The 15,218-nt window shown below is 47.5% G+C and overlaps 1 protein-coding gene across 1 annotated transcript in view; it reads left to right on the top strand.

Annotated features, from left to right (window-relative positions):
• Positions 1–15,218, top strand: part of tiam2a (TIAM Rac1 associated GEF 2a) — a 40,075-nt gene that overhangs the window by 11,095 nt on the left and 13,762 nt on the right. The window contains exons 8-14 of the mRNA XM_084914023.1: positions 988–1,044; positions 5,871–6,047; positions 6,531–6,635; positions 6,729–6,807; positions 6,893–6,982; positions 7,066–7,284; positions 9,148–9,242. Coding sequence (XP_084770149.1) covers positions 988–1,044; positions 5,871–6,047; positions 6,531–6,635; positions 6,729–6,807; positions 6,893–6,982; positions 7,066–7,284; positions 9,148–9,242 — 822 coding nt within the window. The remainder of the gene's footprint in view (positions 1–987; positions 1,045–5,870; positions 6,048–6,530; positions 6,636–6,728; positions 6,808–6,892; positions 6,983–7,065; positions 7,285–9,147; positions 9,243–15,218) is intronic.

Genomic DNA, 15,218 nt, shown 5'->3' with positions numbered 1-15,218 from the left:
ATGGCGCACTCCACAACCTTCCCCCAAAGTCATCCCCCCTGCTCTCCCCTTTTCTCTTCTCTCATCCGCCTTAGCAGAGCTCTGGATATAGTAAGGATCTGGCCGCCAGTCGTTTGTGGGAAGTAGGCCAGAAAGGTCCGAGGATTTGTGGAAGAGTTGTTAAAGCTTTCTAAAATAAGCCGGCTTTTTTAGTGAAGCGGCACCATTTACAGCTATTTTCTAAACGTCCTCGTGCTGCGGAGAGACGGAGTCTTATTAGCAGAACAAGAGCTGGAAGTTTCTTTGTGATTGTAAAGACATTTTCTTGGTCCTGTAGACCCTCTAAGTCCGCTTGAGCGCTTTAATTTGACAGCAAAAACAAACACCTTTGACTTCATGTCGGAGCTTTTTGGGGAGCAAAATACTGAATTGAATTTGCCGGCTGTGCTGCTTGTCATGTCTCTGCTGCCTGCTGACAGACTGTCAGAGCACAGCCTGATAACTGCAGTCCACTTAAACGAGGACTCGAGGCACGCCCTCATAACGGATAGCTCTGTCACGGCCGTATTATAGAGTTGTTGAAACATTCTGAGGCCGCAGGGTTAGCAACACGCCTCCCAATCACAGACAGGCAGGACGGACTCGAGGAGCCAGAGAACTTTGTGGATGTGGAGACGGATAGGTGGGAGCTGGCCCTCCCCTCTGCTTTCAGACACCCCCCTTTGATCTCTCTGCTACACAGAAACCACTCAGTGTCCACACACACATTTCCTCCACTCACTCACACACTGCACATTTCCACCAATGCACCTTCAAAGGCCACAGACCCTGTTTGGAAGCAGTATCAAAGCGCTGCACTCGCCATGCGTAGTTTTTAATTAACTGCATAAAAGCACCGTGTGTGTTTAATATGCGTGTTCCTGAGATGGCTAGGTGCTAATGGCTCATGAGTCAGTCAGCGTGGTGCCCCTCTGTCTGTACTTCTTACTGTCTGTCTCTGGGTTTCAGGTCTTTGAAAGCGATGCTGGAGGCCAATCGTGCGCCCTGCCTCCCAGGAGCACCGAGGTGAGTCACCGATTTCAGTAACTTATTTTTTAAATAATCTCCTAAAAACTCCCCCGCCATCTGTCGCGGGCATCCTGTTGCACAGTTTCATCTGTGCTATTATTAGTTTAAGTTGGAAGTAGCTGCAGTTGAAACGGGTCTGCTGCTACTTTAACCTCTGCCGTCTTACGCGGCTTTGATGGTTCGCTGTGCAAAGATATTTGAACACGCTGGGCGTGCGTACGTTGGGATCACAAGGCGCACGTGTCCACCTGAGTATATTACACGTCCAGGATCAAAGCAGCGATTCCTTTCATGCTGATCTGCAGGTGTCTGCAAGACAAATGGAGAGCATATCTAACAGGACGGATGGAGCCCTGTGAAAAACCGGCGTGAACAGGGGTCCAATTCACGCCATAATTGAGTTAAAGGGTGGTGTCGTATGTGAATGTGTATGTGTGTGTATGGGCGAAGCGTTGGATGACTGACAAGTGTGAATTCAGGCCATCTGAGCAGCCAGACTTTAAAACGCCAGCGTTTGCTGGTTATTGAGGGCTGTAATTGTAAAATAGCAGCGCGAGCTTGAGGTCCTCACTTCGCCGGGCTCCAACTTCCACACGTTCTTCTCTTTTTAATTCCCATTTCAGTTTAAAACTCCCAACATGAATATAAATAGAATCCAAATACGCCACCTGTTATAATCCCATTTCTGCATTGTTCACTTTCTATTTCATTGTTTTGTGTCTTAATTTTTTGGACTGCATGTTGCAGTTTTCAGTCAGATACAGGAGCCAGATTTTAAGCTTTTATAAGCTAGGCTAGGCTAAAGTTAGCAAGCAGCTCATTTAGACCAAAACAGACCTGAAAAACGCAGCTAAACATTCGTGGTCACTGCTTGGTGGCGTGGTGACAGTATCAGATTAGTGCAGCAGTAATGAGTCAGTCCATCCTCCTCCTGATGGCTCCAGCAAGCCAAAATATTTCCTGCCTGATGAAATGTGGCACTGACAGATGGGTATAATGGATAGCGTTAGACAGAGGACGAATGGTGTTATAAAGATCAGTGTTTCACAGGATGTAGTGATTCATAGCATTAGTCTGTGGTCAATGTGGCAAGTGTAAAACGGCCCTCATTAAGGGCCTAGAAAGGGACTCTGAGCAGGAAGCGTGCTGGGGAAACAACACTGGCTTTCATGCATGTTGCTGGAAGCTTCTCTGCTCTTTTCACTCAAAGTCTCTCAGATTTGGACGTAAATGAGGAAAGCGGCTCATCGCAGGGATCCGTTTTGTTTTTCGGGGGGATTAAGGCTTCACGGTGTGGGAAGTTAGAAAAGAGAGAGGTTAGCGCAGCTGCTTTGATTTTTGTCAACATGCACACTTCTTCATTTCCGTCTTGATGACTTTGCAGCTATTGTGCTGCTTTGGACTCAAAGCCCTCGAATTACTCTAATAAGCACTCATCCTGCACTAATTCTTTGAAGTGAAGTCAAGTGAAGGGTGTGCGTCGCTCTTGTGCTTCCTTGTGTTGCTGTGTTTGTGCGTGTCATATCCTCTCTGTGTGGGTCATCCAGCTTTTTCTGCAGGTCACGTTTAGCTGTTGCCTTCAGTTGGTGAGATAAACATCTGTATGGGCTCGAGCTGCCACTGCTGGAGTTGCCTTGGTATGGTGTGAGGTTAAAACTCACATAGCAGAGCTTGGCTCCTTACATCCTCGGTCCAGCCTCTGCTTCCAGCAGTGGAAAACGGCACAGGGATGATTTTGTTTTGCTGTGGATTAAGACTCCTCAGCGGAGCGAGCTGATATGTTTTGACTGCTGGAGGAAAAACTCCTTGCTACTTATTCTTATGTTACTAAAACAGCTTTGCTTTAACTTCATTTATGCATTTTCACACTCCGTCTATCCTGACGCTTTATTCGTAAATAAGGTTGGTACCTTCCTCCTGGGGAAACTCCCGAAAGCTGTTTAATCAAACCAAAGCACTTCAGCTGCTGCTTTTTGGAATAAAAAGCTTCCTTGTCCTAGTTTGGGTCACTTCTGTCTGCTAAGTGGTTCTTTATAAAGATTAGGACAGAATTATGAGCCCGCCCACCCCAGCACAGATTATTTATGTTTGCACATAATAAAAGAATTATAATCTGATAAAAACAGAAACTATGAGGGTGAATATTATTAGACCTCTGAAAAACTGACCTTTTGATTGAGCCACAGCACAAATCACGACTGACCAATGACGTGCTTTCATTTTTTATTACACACAGTATAAACCTCAGCAAAGATGTGAGCTGAGGAAAGGAATTGTTGATGCTGAAAATCAGGACATAAAAAGTTATCAGTGTGTTTCCAAGTTTAATGTGCAAAGTAAAATAATGTAAATATCTAAAGTAAAACTAGGATGAAGGTTGGAACAAACATTACCAGGTAAATCAGAAGCGTAAGGTTTGCCTTCCACATCAGCGTCCTCTTCACCTCGTGCTACATTTATGTTTCATTTTTCCTGGATGGTGCAGTCCACAATTGAATTGCAAAGAACTGACTTGGAGGCGAATATATCAGGTTGTTCTCACCTGGCTGCAGGCTGCTCCAGTGCATGCTGAAGGTCACATCGTTATCACGCTAACAGAACCACATTATCTTCAAAAAGCACCGGAGTGATTCGTACGAGCCCCTCACACCGACTGTGCCTTAAGGTGCTCGCCTGAAATATCGCAAACAGCATCGAGGAAAAGGGGCGACCTCGAAAGAGTTTTGTGCTCCCTGGTCTTATGCTCTCGCCAACCCAAGAGGGAATGTTGAGTTGCTATGTTTAGGAATTACAGCACTTATTCTTTTCATTCTCTTTGAAATGAATTTGAAAAAGACGCTTTCACATTCTTGCAACTTGACCAGAAGAGCTCAGGGCGAACGATGCAGAGCCGTGAGATGATGAAGACTCAGCTGGTCAGCTGCAGCCATGTTTCGTTTATTAGGGAGACTGAGAGGTCTGCTGGTGAAAGAGAGAGTAAAATGAAACGAGTGTTTGCCTTCTTCAGTTATAAGATTCGGGTTAAGAAACAGTCAATAGTGTTATGAGTGTGGAAACTGGTGTCATTGCGCTGTAAAGGAGGGGACCGCTGGGTGGAGCTTTAAGGAAATAAGGAGTAATACCCTTTAAATAGACCTGATTGGCAATTTTCAGTCTTTTCCTATCTGTTTGAGGAACTGCTGTAATATTTGTGTTACAATGTTGCTAAGTGGAACAGAGATGGTTATTCTTCTGCAGCAGCGGTCATCACTAAACGTTCGTTACTCCACTCTGTTCCATCTTTAGAAGTTCGGGTGGAGGACCGCTCGCTTCGAAATAATTTCCACACTGGAGGGGAAACGTTGAAGCACTGGCTCGAATGACCTGGCTGAACGCAAACATAAATAGCACGCGCACACTCGCCACAGAGGGCACTTGTTGAAGTGCAGCGCGTGTCTGGCAGCGGCTCACGGAGCGTTGGCCAGGCAACCGTCGGCCCGTTAGAACGCGCTCTGACCATGAATGAGTGTTCAGTGTTAGTCTGTCTCTGATCGGGACGGCAGAGTTTTTGGTTTTGCAGTCACACCGGGACACAAACGGGACATTTATGCAACCATGTCGGCCTTTATTTTTTTCCATCCTCAGGCTGTGAGCGTGACCTCACATCTATAAAGCTGCAGACAGAAGTGGGCGTTGAAGCAGCACCTTGTGTTCCTTCATGCAGACGGGTTAGGGAAACATTTTTAGGAGGAACACAGGTGGCTCTTTTTTTTGGCTAGTCAAATGGACATTAAGGTGGAAATGTTTGTGTGTCTGTGCGTGCATGTGTGTGTGTGGAGCAAACTGATGCTCTGAATCAGAGACTGTAGCTCGTCCCTTTAGGCCTTCTGTCTGGCAGGAAAAAAAGGTCTTTTTCCTCTTGAGGTGATTCATCAGGCAGCTCGACTCTGGAATGGACTGAAAAGCTCACACACATGCAGAGCAGACAGAAAGACTCACACACCACGCTTTATTTTATCATGCCATAATGCATCTGAAACTGCGCTTTATATCCCAACCTATTCACTAAAGCAATTATCCCTCTTGGGCTCGCGTCTGAGTTTAACCAGCACGTTTCATATCGTCTGTGTCAGAAGTGCTGAATCACAGGCTTCTTCCACCCGCGTGTTTCACTACATTTGCTGCGACTGAGCCGTCCCTCGTGATCCAGAGCTCTGATAATTGTGGTCTCGCGCTGCACCGTGGCGTCTCCCACAGCCCCGCAGCTGTGGCGTTTTTCCTCCAGAGACACCGAGTCGCGACCAAAACCCCTAAATGGCCGCCTGTGAGGCCAACCCGCCCCCGCCTTAATACCCCGCTCACTCTTAATCCCGCAAATAATGCAGCACATAATTACCTCCTGAAAGTTTGAGTGATTCCGATATAAATTGTCCCCCCGCACTTCACCTCAGTCCAAATTACTCCTGTGGTTGTTTTAGAAGAAAAAGTCCGGGAGAACTGCGGCGATATCATCGGCACGTCTAGACCCGGCACTCGACGCTTGCCAATCCTGTACACGGTCATTATGATGACTATTATATGGAGCAACTGCCGTCTGTGATGTCAGATGAATTTCTGAAAGGCTAATTGTATGACATCTTTGCTCTGCCGCTTGATCCACAGCCAAGCATTTAGACTAATGGACCTGTATTGATTTGTGTGTTGTTGCTCAAAATCTCCTCTCTCTCTCCTCTCTTTGTTTACCTCCCTCTCCCCCGTATTCTCTTTCCTCTCTGCTCCATCTAACGGTCCTCACCCACCTCCTACTGCATCCTGCCTTCATGCCCCTCTCTGCACCTACACAGAGGCTGGACGTGCTGACGAGTATATACTCCATGTCGCCCCCCGAGGGCGGTCTTTGGGACAGCGTCAGCAGTGCCGCAGATGCGCTGATGTGTGTCTACATGCCAGACGGCCTGACAGTCCAAGTTCCCATCAGAAGAGACCAGGCAGCTGCTGACCTTCTCTGTGCAGCCTGCAAGGTTGAGTTTCAAAGAAATTATGCCATTTGACAAAAATCAGACGATAATATTCCTGTGACTGTTTTAGCAAAAAAACATTTGAATGTTTCATATATGCAAAACTTCTTAGCTCCATCGAGAACAGCCTCAGTAATGGTCAGATAATCTGGTCTCAAACAGCTGTAGCAGCAGATTTGATTGCATTATGTCCCCGAGGGTTTGAAATGACACCTATTCATTACACACTTCACACAGCCCCCCTTGAATGGCTGCAGATGCATGGGCTCTCACATGCATGGGCTCACACATGCAGAAACAACATGCACGCAATTTCATAGGCTAAACATTTTTTTTGTTTACTGCAAATTTCCCATCACTACATGGAAACTCTGAGTAATTCCCACCTCGGGCCACACAGCAGCTGTGTGGCGAAGCACTGGTGCGGAAATATGTGGCATGATTTTTGTGTCTCTGCTAAGCATTTACTGGCTCCTGTGTAAACAGGTGAAACAGCTGGACCCGGGCGCGCATTGCCTCCGACTGCACAGGCGAGCGGGGCAGCACGTGGAGGTTCGATACGTGGCTCCCGGAGAGCTCCTCCGTGATGTGGTGAGAAGGGGAAACACGCGTGATCCCACACGAACACTTCATCTATCCGCTCTTTCTATAATGTGTATCGATTTGTTTAATATCGCCCCGCAGGTCAATGATCAGTTGGAGGTGGTCCCGGCCAATGTGTTTACGCTGCACATGAGCAGGCAGAGCGGCAGCGGCGACTTCGGTGAGTCGGGCACGTTTGGGCGAGTCGTGTTTGTAGTTTATGTCGTGATCCTTTATGTAATCCTCCGGTTGAATCCTCCTGGCAGGTTTTGCAGTAACAGGATACGCAGACAGCCAGAAGAACAGCAGGGTTTTTGTCAGCGAAGTGCTCCCTGATGGCCTGGCCTTCAATAAAGGTGCCGATCTAGAAACGACCAATAAGAGCGTCACGTTTGAGATCGGCGTGGCTTTTCTGAAACGAGTTTGCCCGTGTGTGCAGGTCTGCTTCCTGGCGATGAGATCCTGGTCCTGAATGGTCGGTGCGTCCCCGGTCTGGACCTGGCATTGATCCAAACACTGTTTGCTGAACAAACTGTGCACCTGAGCCTGAGGCGGGAGGGCCCCGTGCTGCCACCTGTGACCTCTGACCATCTGGCTCCTCCCACTAAACACAGCCAGGAAGTTCGAAGTAAACACCACCGAGCCAAGTCGTCCTCAGGTGCTTTAATCAGACGCAGACGTACAGTTGAACACACACACGCTCATGTAGATGGAGTTGTTATCGGGCATTAACTGTACTTACTGCAAACAGCTAACAGTAGAATAGAAAGTGACGCTGGTATTGAAACCTTATGTGACACAAATGGTGGCACAAGTTGAAAGGTGACACGTTTCACTTTCACAGTTCTGAGTTATGAATGTGCAAATGTTACTTCTGCTAAAAACATTCGGTGTCATTGTGCAGAACTCAGAAACCGCAAAGTTCCAGTTTTCCTTTCCTCTTTTTCTACAGTCGCTTCTTATCTTTGTAATCCGTCATCTAGGCAGCGTTATTGTTGTGACACCCGAGAATTTACTGTTTATTTGAACCTCAGTTATTAGTGGTGAGCTGTTGCTCACATTACCAGTAAGCGGTGGGAGTTCTGTCACCCCCGTCACGACGTTTCCGTTTCAGTTAATAGCTCCACTTCCTCGAGTTAAACGAGTAGAAAGAGGGGGGGCTCTAGATGATGTTTCACAGCTCTGTGTGTTCTGGAGGAGAGGAAAGGCCGGGAGGGGCTTTTGACCGCAGAGGGCTCATTACTGCTGTGGATGTATAGAGTGCTGTCAGCCTGGTTTAGTCTCACGGTGCAGACGAGGTGTCAGAGCAGAGCAGCGCATCTGTGTCAGCACAGCTGATCCCCAGCTGGAAGAGAAAAATATCTGATTGTTGTTCAGCTCTTGATTTCAAGGTAAGGAACATAATAAAGAAATAGTATGGCTGATGTTATTTTGAGTCATATGTAATAAAACTGCAGTCATTGCAAGACAAAAGAAGAAGTTGTGTAGCAAAACCTCCTTTAAGACGTGCATATCATTTTGTGTCGCTTTTATTGCATTTCATTGCACAAAAACAGTCTTGAGTGTCATCTTAATGATAATAATTCATTAGCGTTTCCTCCACTGCGGCCGTAATTGAACACAAAGGGATTAATGACTTGAAGACCTCATTACTGCAAATGGTGCCATCAAAGCGCCTGCAGTTTTCCCGCTCCGTCTCTAGAGGGCACATGATCCCAGGCAGGCTGATTAGGAGGCAGGGAGGTATGTGCCCTCAGTGGGGGAATTAACACTTGTCTGACATGAATTACAGAAGGATTTCACCATGGCGTTCCTAGAAGGAAGACGTTTGTCATCTGGCGTTCATTCAGCCTGATGCAAATGTACGAGACGAGAGAAGCGACAGCAGATGATTAGATATATTTAGAAATTGCGGCCTAGCTATCAGACATTGGCTGATGATGATTGCCGGCTTAAAAAATGCCAAGTTCGGCTCAATGGGAGGCCCAGAAGTTTTCTTTTGTTTCCCGCCGACACGTTGGCCTGCCTCCCGGTCGACAATCAGAAATCTTGCATGTGCCAGCTGCTAGAGAGCATGTCCTCCAGACCTTGAGTTTTAACCAGAAGGAGGCTGAAAAATGATTTTCAAAACACTGTTTATCTGTTTGTCATGCTGTAATGATGCAAATATATTTGCAGACATTTTTCAGGCTGGACTAGCAGCAAACTTTATCTCCAGAGTTGTTGTTTTTTTTCCAGTCGAGCAAGGAAAGAGATAACGGAGTCTTTAATTAGGATTTCCAGGCGTGTGCTTTTTGCTTTTCTGGGTGAATGCCCTTGCTGTTTTTAGTTTGGAGACATATTTAAGTTGTGTACACGACAAAGTCGCCCACAGTGGTTTCAGACCGACTCTCGTCTGCATTGTTTGTGCTTTGTGGGTTAGAAGAAGGATGCGCTTCAAGGGGCGGTATGAGCTTAAAACACCATCAAACACAAATAGACGCATGCTGACTCTCTGTCTCTCCACAATCTCTCTTTCCAGATGTTTGTACTGCAGCTGGCAGTGGCGAATCTCTGTACGTAGGACTGGAGGATGGTCGTTCCCACTGCGCACACAGGCCTGTTCAGCACAGCAAGGTAGGAGGGGCGAAAAAAAGACGTGTAAACATCCACACTCTGTGCCTGTCTTTCCTTCCAGGTCTGTGTGAGTGAAATTGTGTGTGCTGTGTTTGTGCCCACTCTCAGCAGAAGCTGCGGGGCTGTCAGAAACCAGACTGGCACCAATCCTCAGCATTTCCATAATTAGGATACTCAATCGTAGCCACCGGTATAAACACAGCTTATTACTGTCACGCAGACGGCATGCAGACTGAGAGGGGAGGCTGTGTCACACTCCCACTGCCTCCTGCACAAACACACTCTCACATGTGTCTACATGCACATGAGGACAAGCACGCCTGGGGGCAAAGCCAAATCCTCTGAAGAGAACGCTTCTCCTGTCATTCACTTAACCGTGCACATGCACCATTTTATTAAGAGCTACCCCGTTTGTTACATGCAGACTTTTCCTTCTCGTCATGCATTCGTTAGCCGTAAGAGTCCTGTTTTTGTTCTAAGCACGCTACAGTTAATGCAACACTTCCTTTCAGGCCACTTTAGAGGAATATCTCATATCTGTAAATGTGCCAAACAGTTGTCCCTTCTGAGTTATGGCAGATTGTGCATCTATTTCTGTCCTATTGGTCGCTCAATATCTACTCAGGTTTTTGATATGCAAACCAACTTTATTGAAGTCATTAAACCGCGAGGCTGTTCTGCTGGGAATTACGCTTCAGTGATGTGATAATGTAATATGGGAAGATTTGTGTGCCGGTGTTTATTGAGGGCAGTAATGAGTGTGTGTGGTCACAGCAAAAAGCCGTGTGTTAATGATGCAGCCATGGCTGGAAGCCTAAACGTATTCGTGCATATTCACCTCCTCTTGCATCATTCGGCTAATATTTAATGCCCTTCAAAGCTGTGTATAGTCGTCGCTGCTGCGATTGTGAGTGCATGTTTGGCAAGTTGCTCATTATGTAATGCAGACTAAATGAAAAAGGGAGCATCATTGATGCCGATGCAGGCGACATGTTTGTAAAAAACGTTAATCGCTGTAGCTGCCACGTGTTTGACCCGAGGTCAGCCGGGAGGTGGACTCTTGCTGTCGTCTCCTCTCTGTTCGTCTCTTGTTGTTTGCCCGGCGACGTGAGTCAGTCCTGTTGCTGGGATCTGCACTGCACCACTGCTGCTCAGCTCCCTGCCGTTTCTGTTTTCCCGAGGAACGAATGGAAGATGGGAAGGTGTGCGGCTGTGCGCGAGAGAGGGAGGTTTATGAGTGTGTGCGTGTCTGTGTCACTCGTGCCACTGGATGTGTGCACATTGCCACGAAAAAGGAGAAAAGGGCTCCCCCTTTGCATCGGTGGGAATCAACCACTGTGAAGGAAATTAAAAAGAAATAAAATACAGGGTGAGATATCGGTGCTGGTAAATCAGATTTTTGCTGCTGCGCACAGAAGGATTTAATCAACGCACAGCCATCAGCTTGTTCTCCAGGGCGTGCAGAAAGAAATCGAGTCACCGGGTAGAAAACCGGCCATGCATCAGCATAGAGCTGCACACGTGCATGCACACGGTGCTCGCACAGTCGATAGAGATTGATGGAAGGGAAGGACCAATTTCAAGCCTCTTGTCACACATGCTGCCTCAACCTGACTGATCGTTTTTGATTAATTAGTCTATTGCATTCCAATTTGTGCTTATTGTGTGTGTGTGTGTGTGTGTGTGTGTGTGTGAGCTGAAACGCTTACCAGGCAAAGTTAACGGCTTTGTTTACCGTTGAGTTAATGATTGTGTCTATTATTTAATGAAACGTTTGGATGTAGAGCGCCATTGCAAAACACAGTGTTGTTGTACCATAATGAGCTGAGCCACTCAGCAGACGAAGTGAACTAAAGTGGTCTGAAAGATGTGAGCGGAGCCTCGATTGGGACTTCTCTGCTTGCGGGTCATCGGCAGATTCTCGCACATCGTCCGTTCAGTTTCTTCTGCTTGCAGACGATTGCAGGGGGGAGGCGGAGCTTATCCCAGCTCTCGCAGGACAGGTAGTCAATCTGCCGTAGAAAACCACTGACACCTACAGTCAATAGAGAATGACCTAACCCCACTGGAGAACATCCAAACTCCACACAGAAAGGCCCCGGACTGCATGTGATGCGTCGGCGCTAACCGCCGCGCTGCTGCGCTAGAACATAAGCATCTATAGAATGCTGTGCAATCCCATTAGGCAGATGGAAGGACGTGGGAAGTAATCTGGTTTCACCACATGACACCAGTCCGCATGCAAGTGATTGATTAAAATCATTTAAATTCAAGTTTCCCAAGTTTGTTCTGAGGGTTTAATCGACTTCTTTCACTTATTGGGAAAACTGTGGTTAAAATGATCAATAAGGAAACGGACCAGTCAGTGCAGCTTTGAGCTCAGGTGTATTGTATATGTGTCCTTGTATATGAACGAGCCTCGGTTTGATGGTAAACTACTGCAGATGCCAATTTGCGTGACATAATAAATTCTGCGGTTTGTGTTTGATGCAATGCAAAGCAAAGCAGACAGTCATCTTTGCATTAAACCAAAGGTTAAACAGCGGACAGACGTATTAAGCTTCTTTGCATTTGTCCAGACGAGACATTTCACTAAGAGCATTTGAATGGACTTATGAAGAGCGCTATGACTGGAGCCATCCTCTGTCTGGATGTCAGTGCAGCGAGATTTGGCTTGATTCAGGCAGTGATGTTATTAAGTTGAGTAATAAGCAGGCTCGCAACGTTTGTTCTCATCTTTACTCTTCAGCTCTCTGGACTCTGGCACCTGTCTGCGGGCTGGACGAGTCTGAGGTGTTTTAATATGTTTTAAAAGCCTGTGAGGAGGATGTTTCAGTTCTCCCCTCTTATCATGGATCCCAAACTTCAAAACGTTGGCACATGCCTGCAGATATGAGGTTGTATCTTCTTCTTCACACATGATTTTGTCTTCCTTGAAGCTACCGCCACCCCCCTCTAAACTTGAGCAGACGTGTGTGTGAGGGGTGGGTAGGTGTGGGTAATTTGTGGAAGTGCTTGTGTGTTATGACTAAGCCCATCAGCCGCCATCTGGCCACGAGCATACTAATAATCTAGGCTTACTGCTGTCAGCACAGTTAATGCTAGCCTTCCCCTGCTCAGTCCACTCCACAGTAAGAACTTCCAGACGTGGAGATAAAAACTGAGTGACGGAGGAAGCAACGGGGTTCCCGATGCACAATGACCCAGGATGGCCATGGCATTAGCAGAAAAGGATGAGGATCCCCGGCCATGCCTTTGCCTCACCATCTTATTTGAGCTGCTTCAGAGGGGCCGGTCGCTGGTTCAGGCCTTGGGCGCAGTCGCAGCCATGTGCTGCTGCTGGTTCTGGCCGTTTGGCTGCAAAGCTGAGGAAAAATCCCCGTTCTTAGGATCTGCACTTCTCAGGCTGGGACGGCTCCTGAAAGACAAGCTGTCCTGCGTGGTCCAGGACCTGACCGCCTGCTTGTCCTGCCAGAGAGACTCCAAAGAAGACAAACAGCCGGTAACTGTGGGCGGATGGGCTCGTGGTTTTCTGTGTGGGGCTGGGACGGCTGATAGTACAGACTCTTCACACTTTAAGCTGCAAAGTTTCACACAACCAGCCCACATCCCTCTGTGTGCAGTAAAAATAATCGAACAAATGCAAGCATGGAGTAGTTTTACTGTCAGAGTGCTTGCAGCTCGGTTTTAGGCTCGTGGTGACGGCAGGTGGAAGAAGGTAAAGAGTCATAGTGTTGGGATACACTGGGATAGTGTCTTCCCAGCGTTAATGCTATGATGGGAGTGTACTTGTGTACTTGTTAATAAGTAGTTGCTGTGTTTGTTGCTGTATCGTGGATCCTTTGCTTCTGATTCATGCAAAGTCTGAGTCTTTTCTGGGTCGGATGCAGTCTAGAGAATGACGTTTGCCATTACTGTGAATTATTTGTCACCGAGAGGTGTTTAACATCAGCAACAAGCATCGCCACTTAACCTTTTATTCAGTTGTGGGCATCCCTTTGAGAGGGAACAGCATAGAGTCGTGGCATTACTTTGTCTTCTGGCTTTAATGCAGTGGAGTGCATGTGAATAGCCTCGAGGGCTGAGCAGAACGGGTGTTTTAATGTGAAGCTGGCTTCATTATTAAAACACACTCCTCTCTCAAAGTCCTCGGAGACTTGGCGGAATAATATTTGTTTAGGATGAATAATAAAAGGCGTAAATGGGCTCGAGCGGAGCGCGACGGGGCCGGCCCTCCCCGCTCGTATTTCTCTCTCCTCCCCTCTGCTCTGTTTGATTTATGAGTGCGCGTCTTCTTTTATTGAGCTTTGAAAAGAAGATGGCATGGTGGCACTATAGCCCACTAACACGGCAAATGAATCACCGGCCTGCCCACCGGCCACAGGCCTCCGCTCTTTCTCGCGCGCTCTCTTTCTCGGCCTCACGGTGTCATGACAAGGCCGTTTCTTTTGAAGGATGGTTGACGCCAGCCCCGGGGACACGCCTGTTTTTCATGCCCTCCTCCTTATCTCTTCCCTCCCCGCATTTGTTTGTTTATTCCTGCAAAGATGGGGCTCCTCCGCCGGTAAAGCGCGAGGCTTCTCCTTTGATTTGAGCAACGTTTCATCTGCAAGGCAGACTGAGCTCTGTACATAATGACTCCATCGGAGCATTAAAAGGGAGATAGAGATGCTGTTTAGTGTTTATCTTGCATCCTCCCACTCTGACAGAGCTCAGCTGTGTTTTCTTTTTCTTTTGTTTTCTCCAAGTGTTTTTGCCCAGACTTGGAGAAAATAAGGGCTGAATGTGACTCAAGTGAGACTTAATTATGCAGCGGCATGCTTTACTAGTATACTAGGGAAGTTTGGTGTGAAGGCTTTGCAGACAAACTTGCCCAATGGGCAACAGCTGGGGGTTAAGCTGCGAAAGAGGAAGCGCCACAGCCTTGGTTTGCATCAGGCTGCGAACTGCTGTCAGATGCCGTTCCCTTTCTCCTCCACCGCTCCCCTCCCGCTGTGCGCCGCCACCGTGAGTCAAAATGAGATGTTCATGTCACGTTTACTACAAAAACATCGAGGACCTGAGAACTGATTGTGATTCCACATACCTACTGGCAGAACTTGAAACGCAACAGCAGGTCTGCAGTGTTAGATGCATTTTGGTGTCTTACACGTCTATACTGCATTTACACAGCATTTTACAACCAGGCAGGAAGCTGCAGTGCAAGTAGAAGTAAAAGAACAGTAGCAGGAAGCTATAGGACTAGTAACTAACCTTCCTAATTGTAATCCCTTACATTTATTTACCCGAGTGAGGCGAGAAAAATATAATGGTTTCATTATAGTTTGTTGTTAAAACCATCCAGCATCTGTTTATTTCTGTCCACATGTAGTAGCCCGCGAGCGAGCGATACATGTCATGTTTTATTCTTGTACGAGGCCATAGTTAACATTCCTGCACTGTTACCCCCACCGGCTCAGAGCCTCCCAGTTTTGAGTCAGCCATTCCTGTGTGTGTGGAGGTAACAAGCCAGAACAGTCTGCATTGTACTGTCGCTATTGAGAGACTGGACCCAGATACAGCCCCCAGCCTCTCAATTCAGCTCTCTGGAAATCACACCAGCGAGGTCACCTGGAGCCGAACAGGAGAGGAAGAAGCGGAGGAAGAGGGAGGAGGCATATCTGGAGGCAAACGGACAAAAGGAAGTAGGATGGATGGCAGTCTGTGGCGGTAGAGACATCGGAAGAGCAACGCTGATACGCGGCGACAGAGAGTAATAGCTGCTGGAGGAGAAATTCCCCCACAGGCCAAGTGGCCAGATCGTCCGCTACGGACTGATATGCAAAACAAGCAGGCAGCAAGCACTTTTTCTCTGCCTACGCTCACAGACCAGTGGCCACTCCGCCCCAGAGGTGCACTCAAGTCTGAGGGTTCTGACTCGGGCCTGATGGAGAGACGGGCAACGGCGAGCTAAAGAGAAACCACAGAAGAAGAAGA

Source organism: Perissodus microlepis, chromosome 19 (genome assembly GCF_051167445.1).
Source record: "Perissodus microlepis isolate ML-2025 ecotype Zambia chromosome 19, ASM5116744v1, whole genome shotgun sequence".
NCBI lineage: Eukaryota > Metazoa > Chordata > Actinopteri > Cichliformes > Cichlidae > Perissodus > Perissodus microlepis.
The sequence above is the reverse complement of the archived record's forward strand: the minus strand, read 5'-3'. Positions and strand labels throughout refer to the sequence as shown.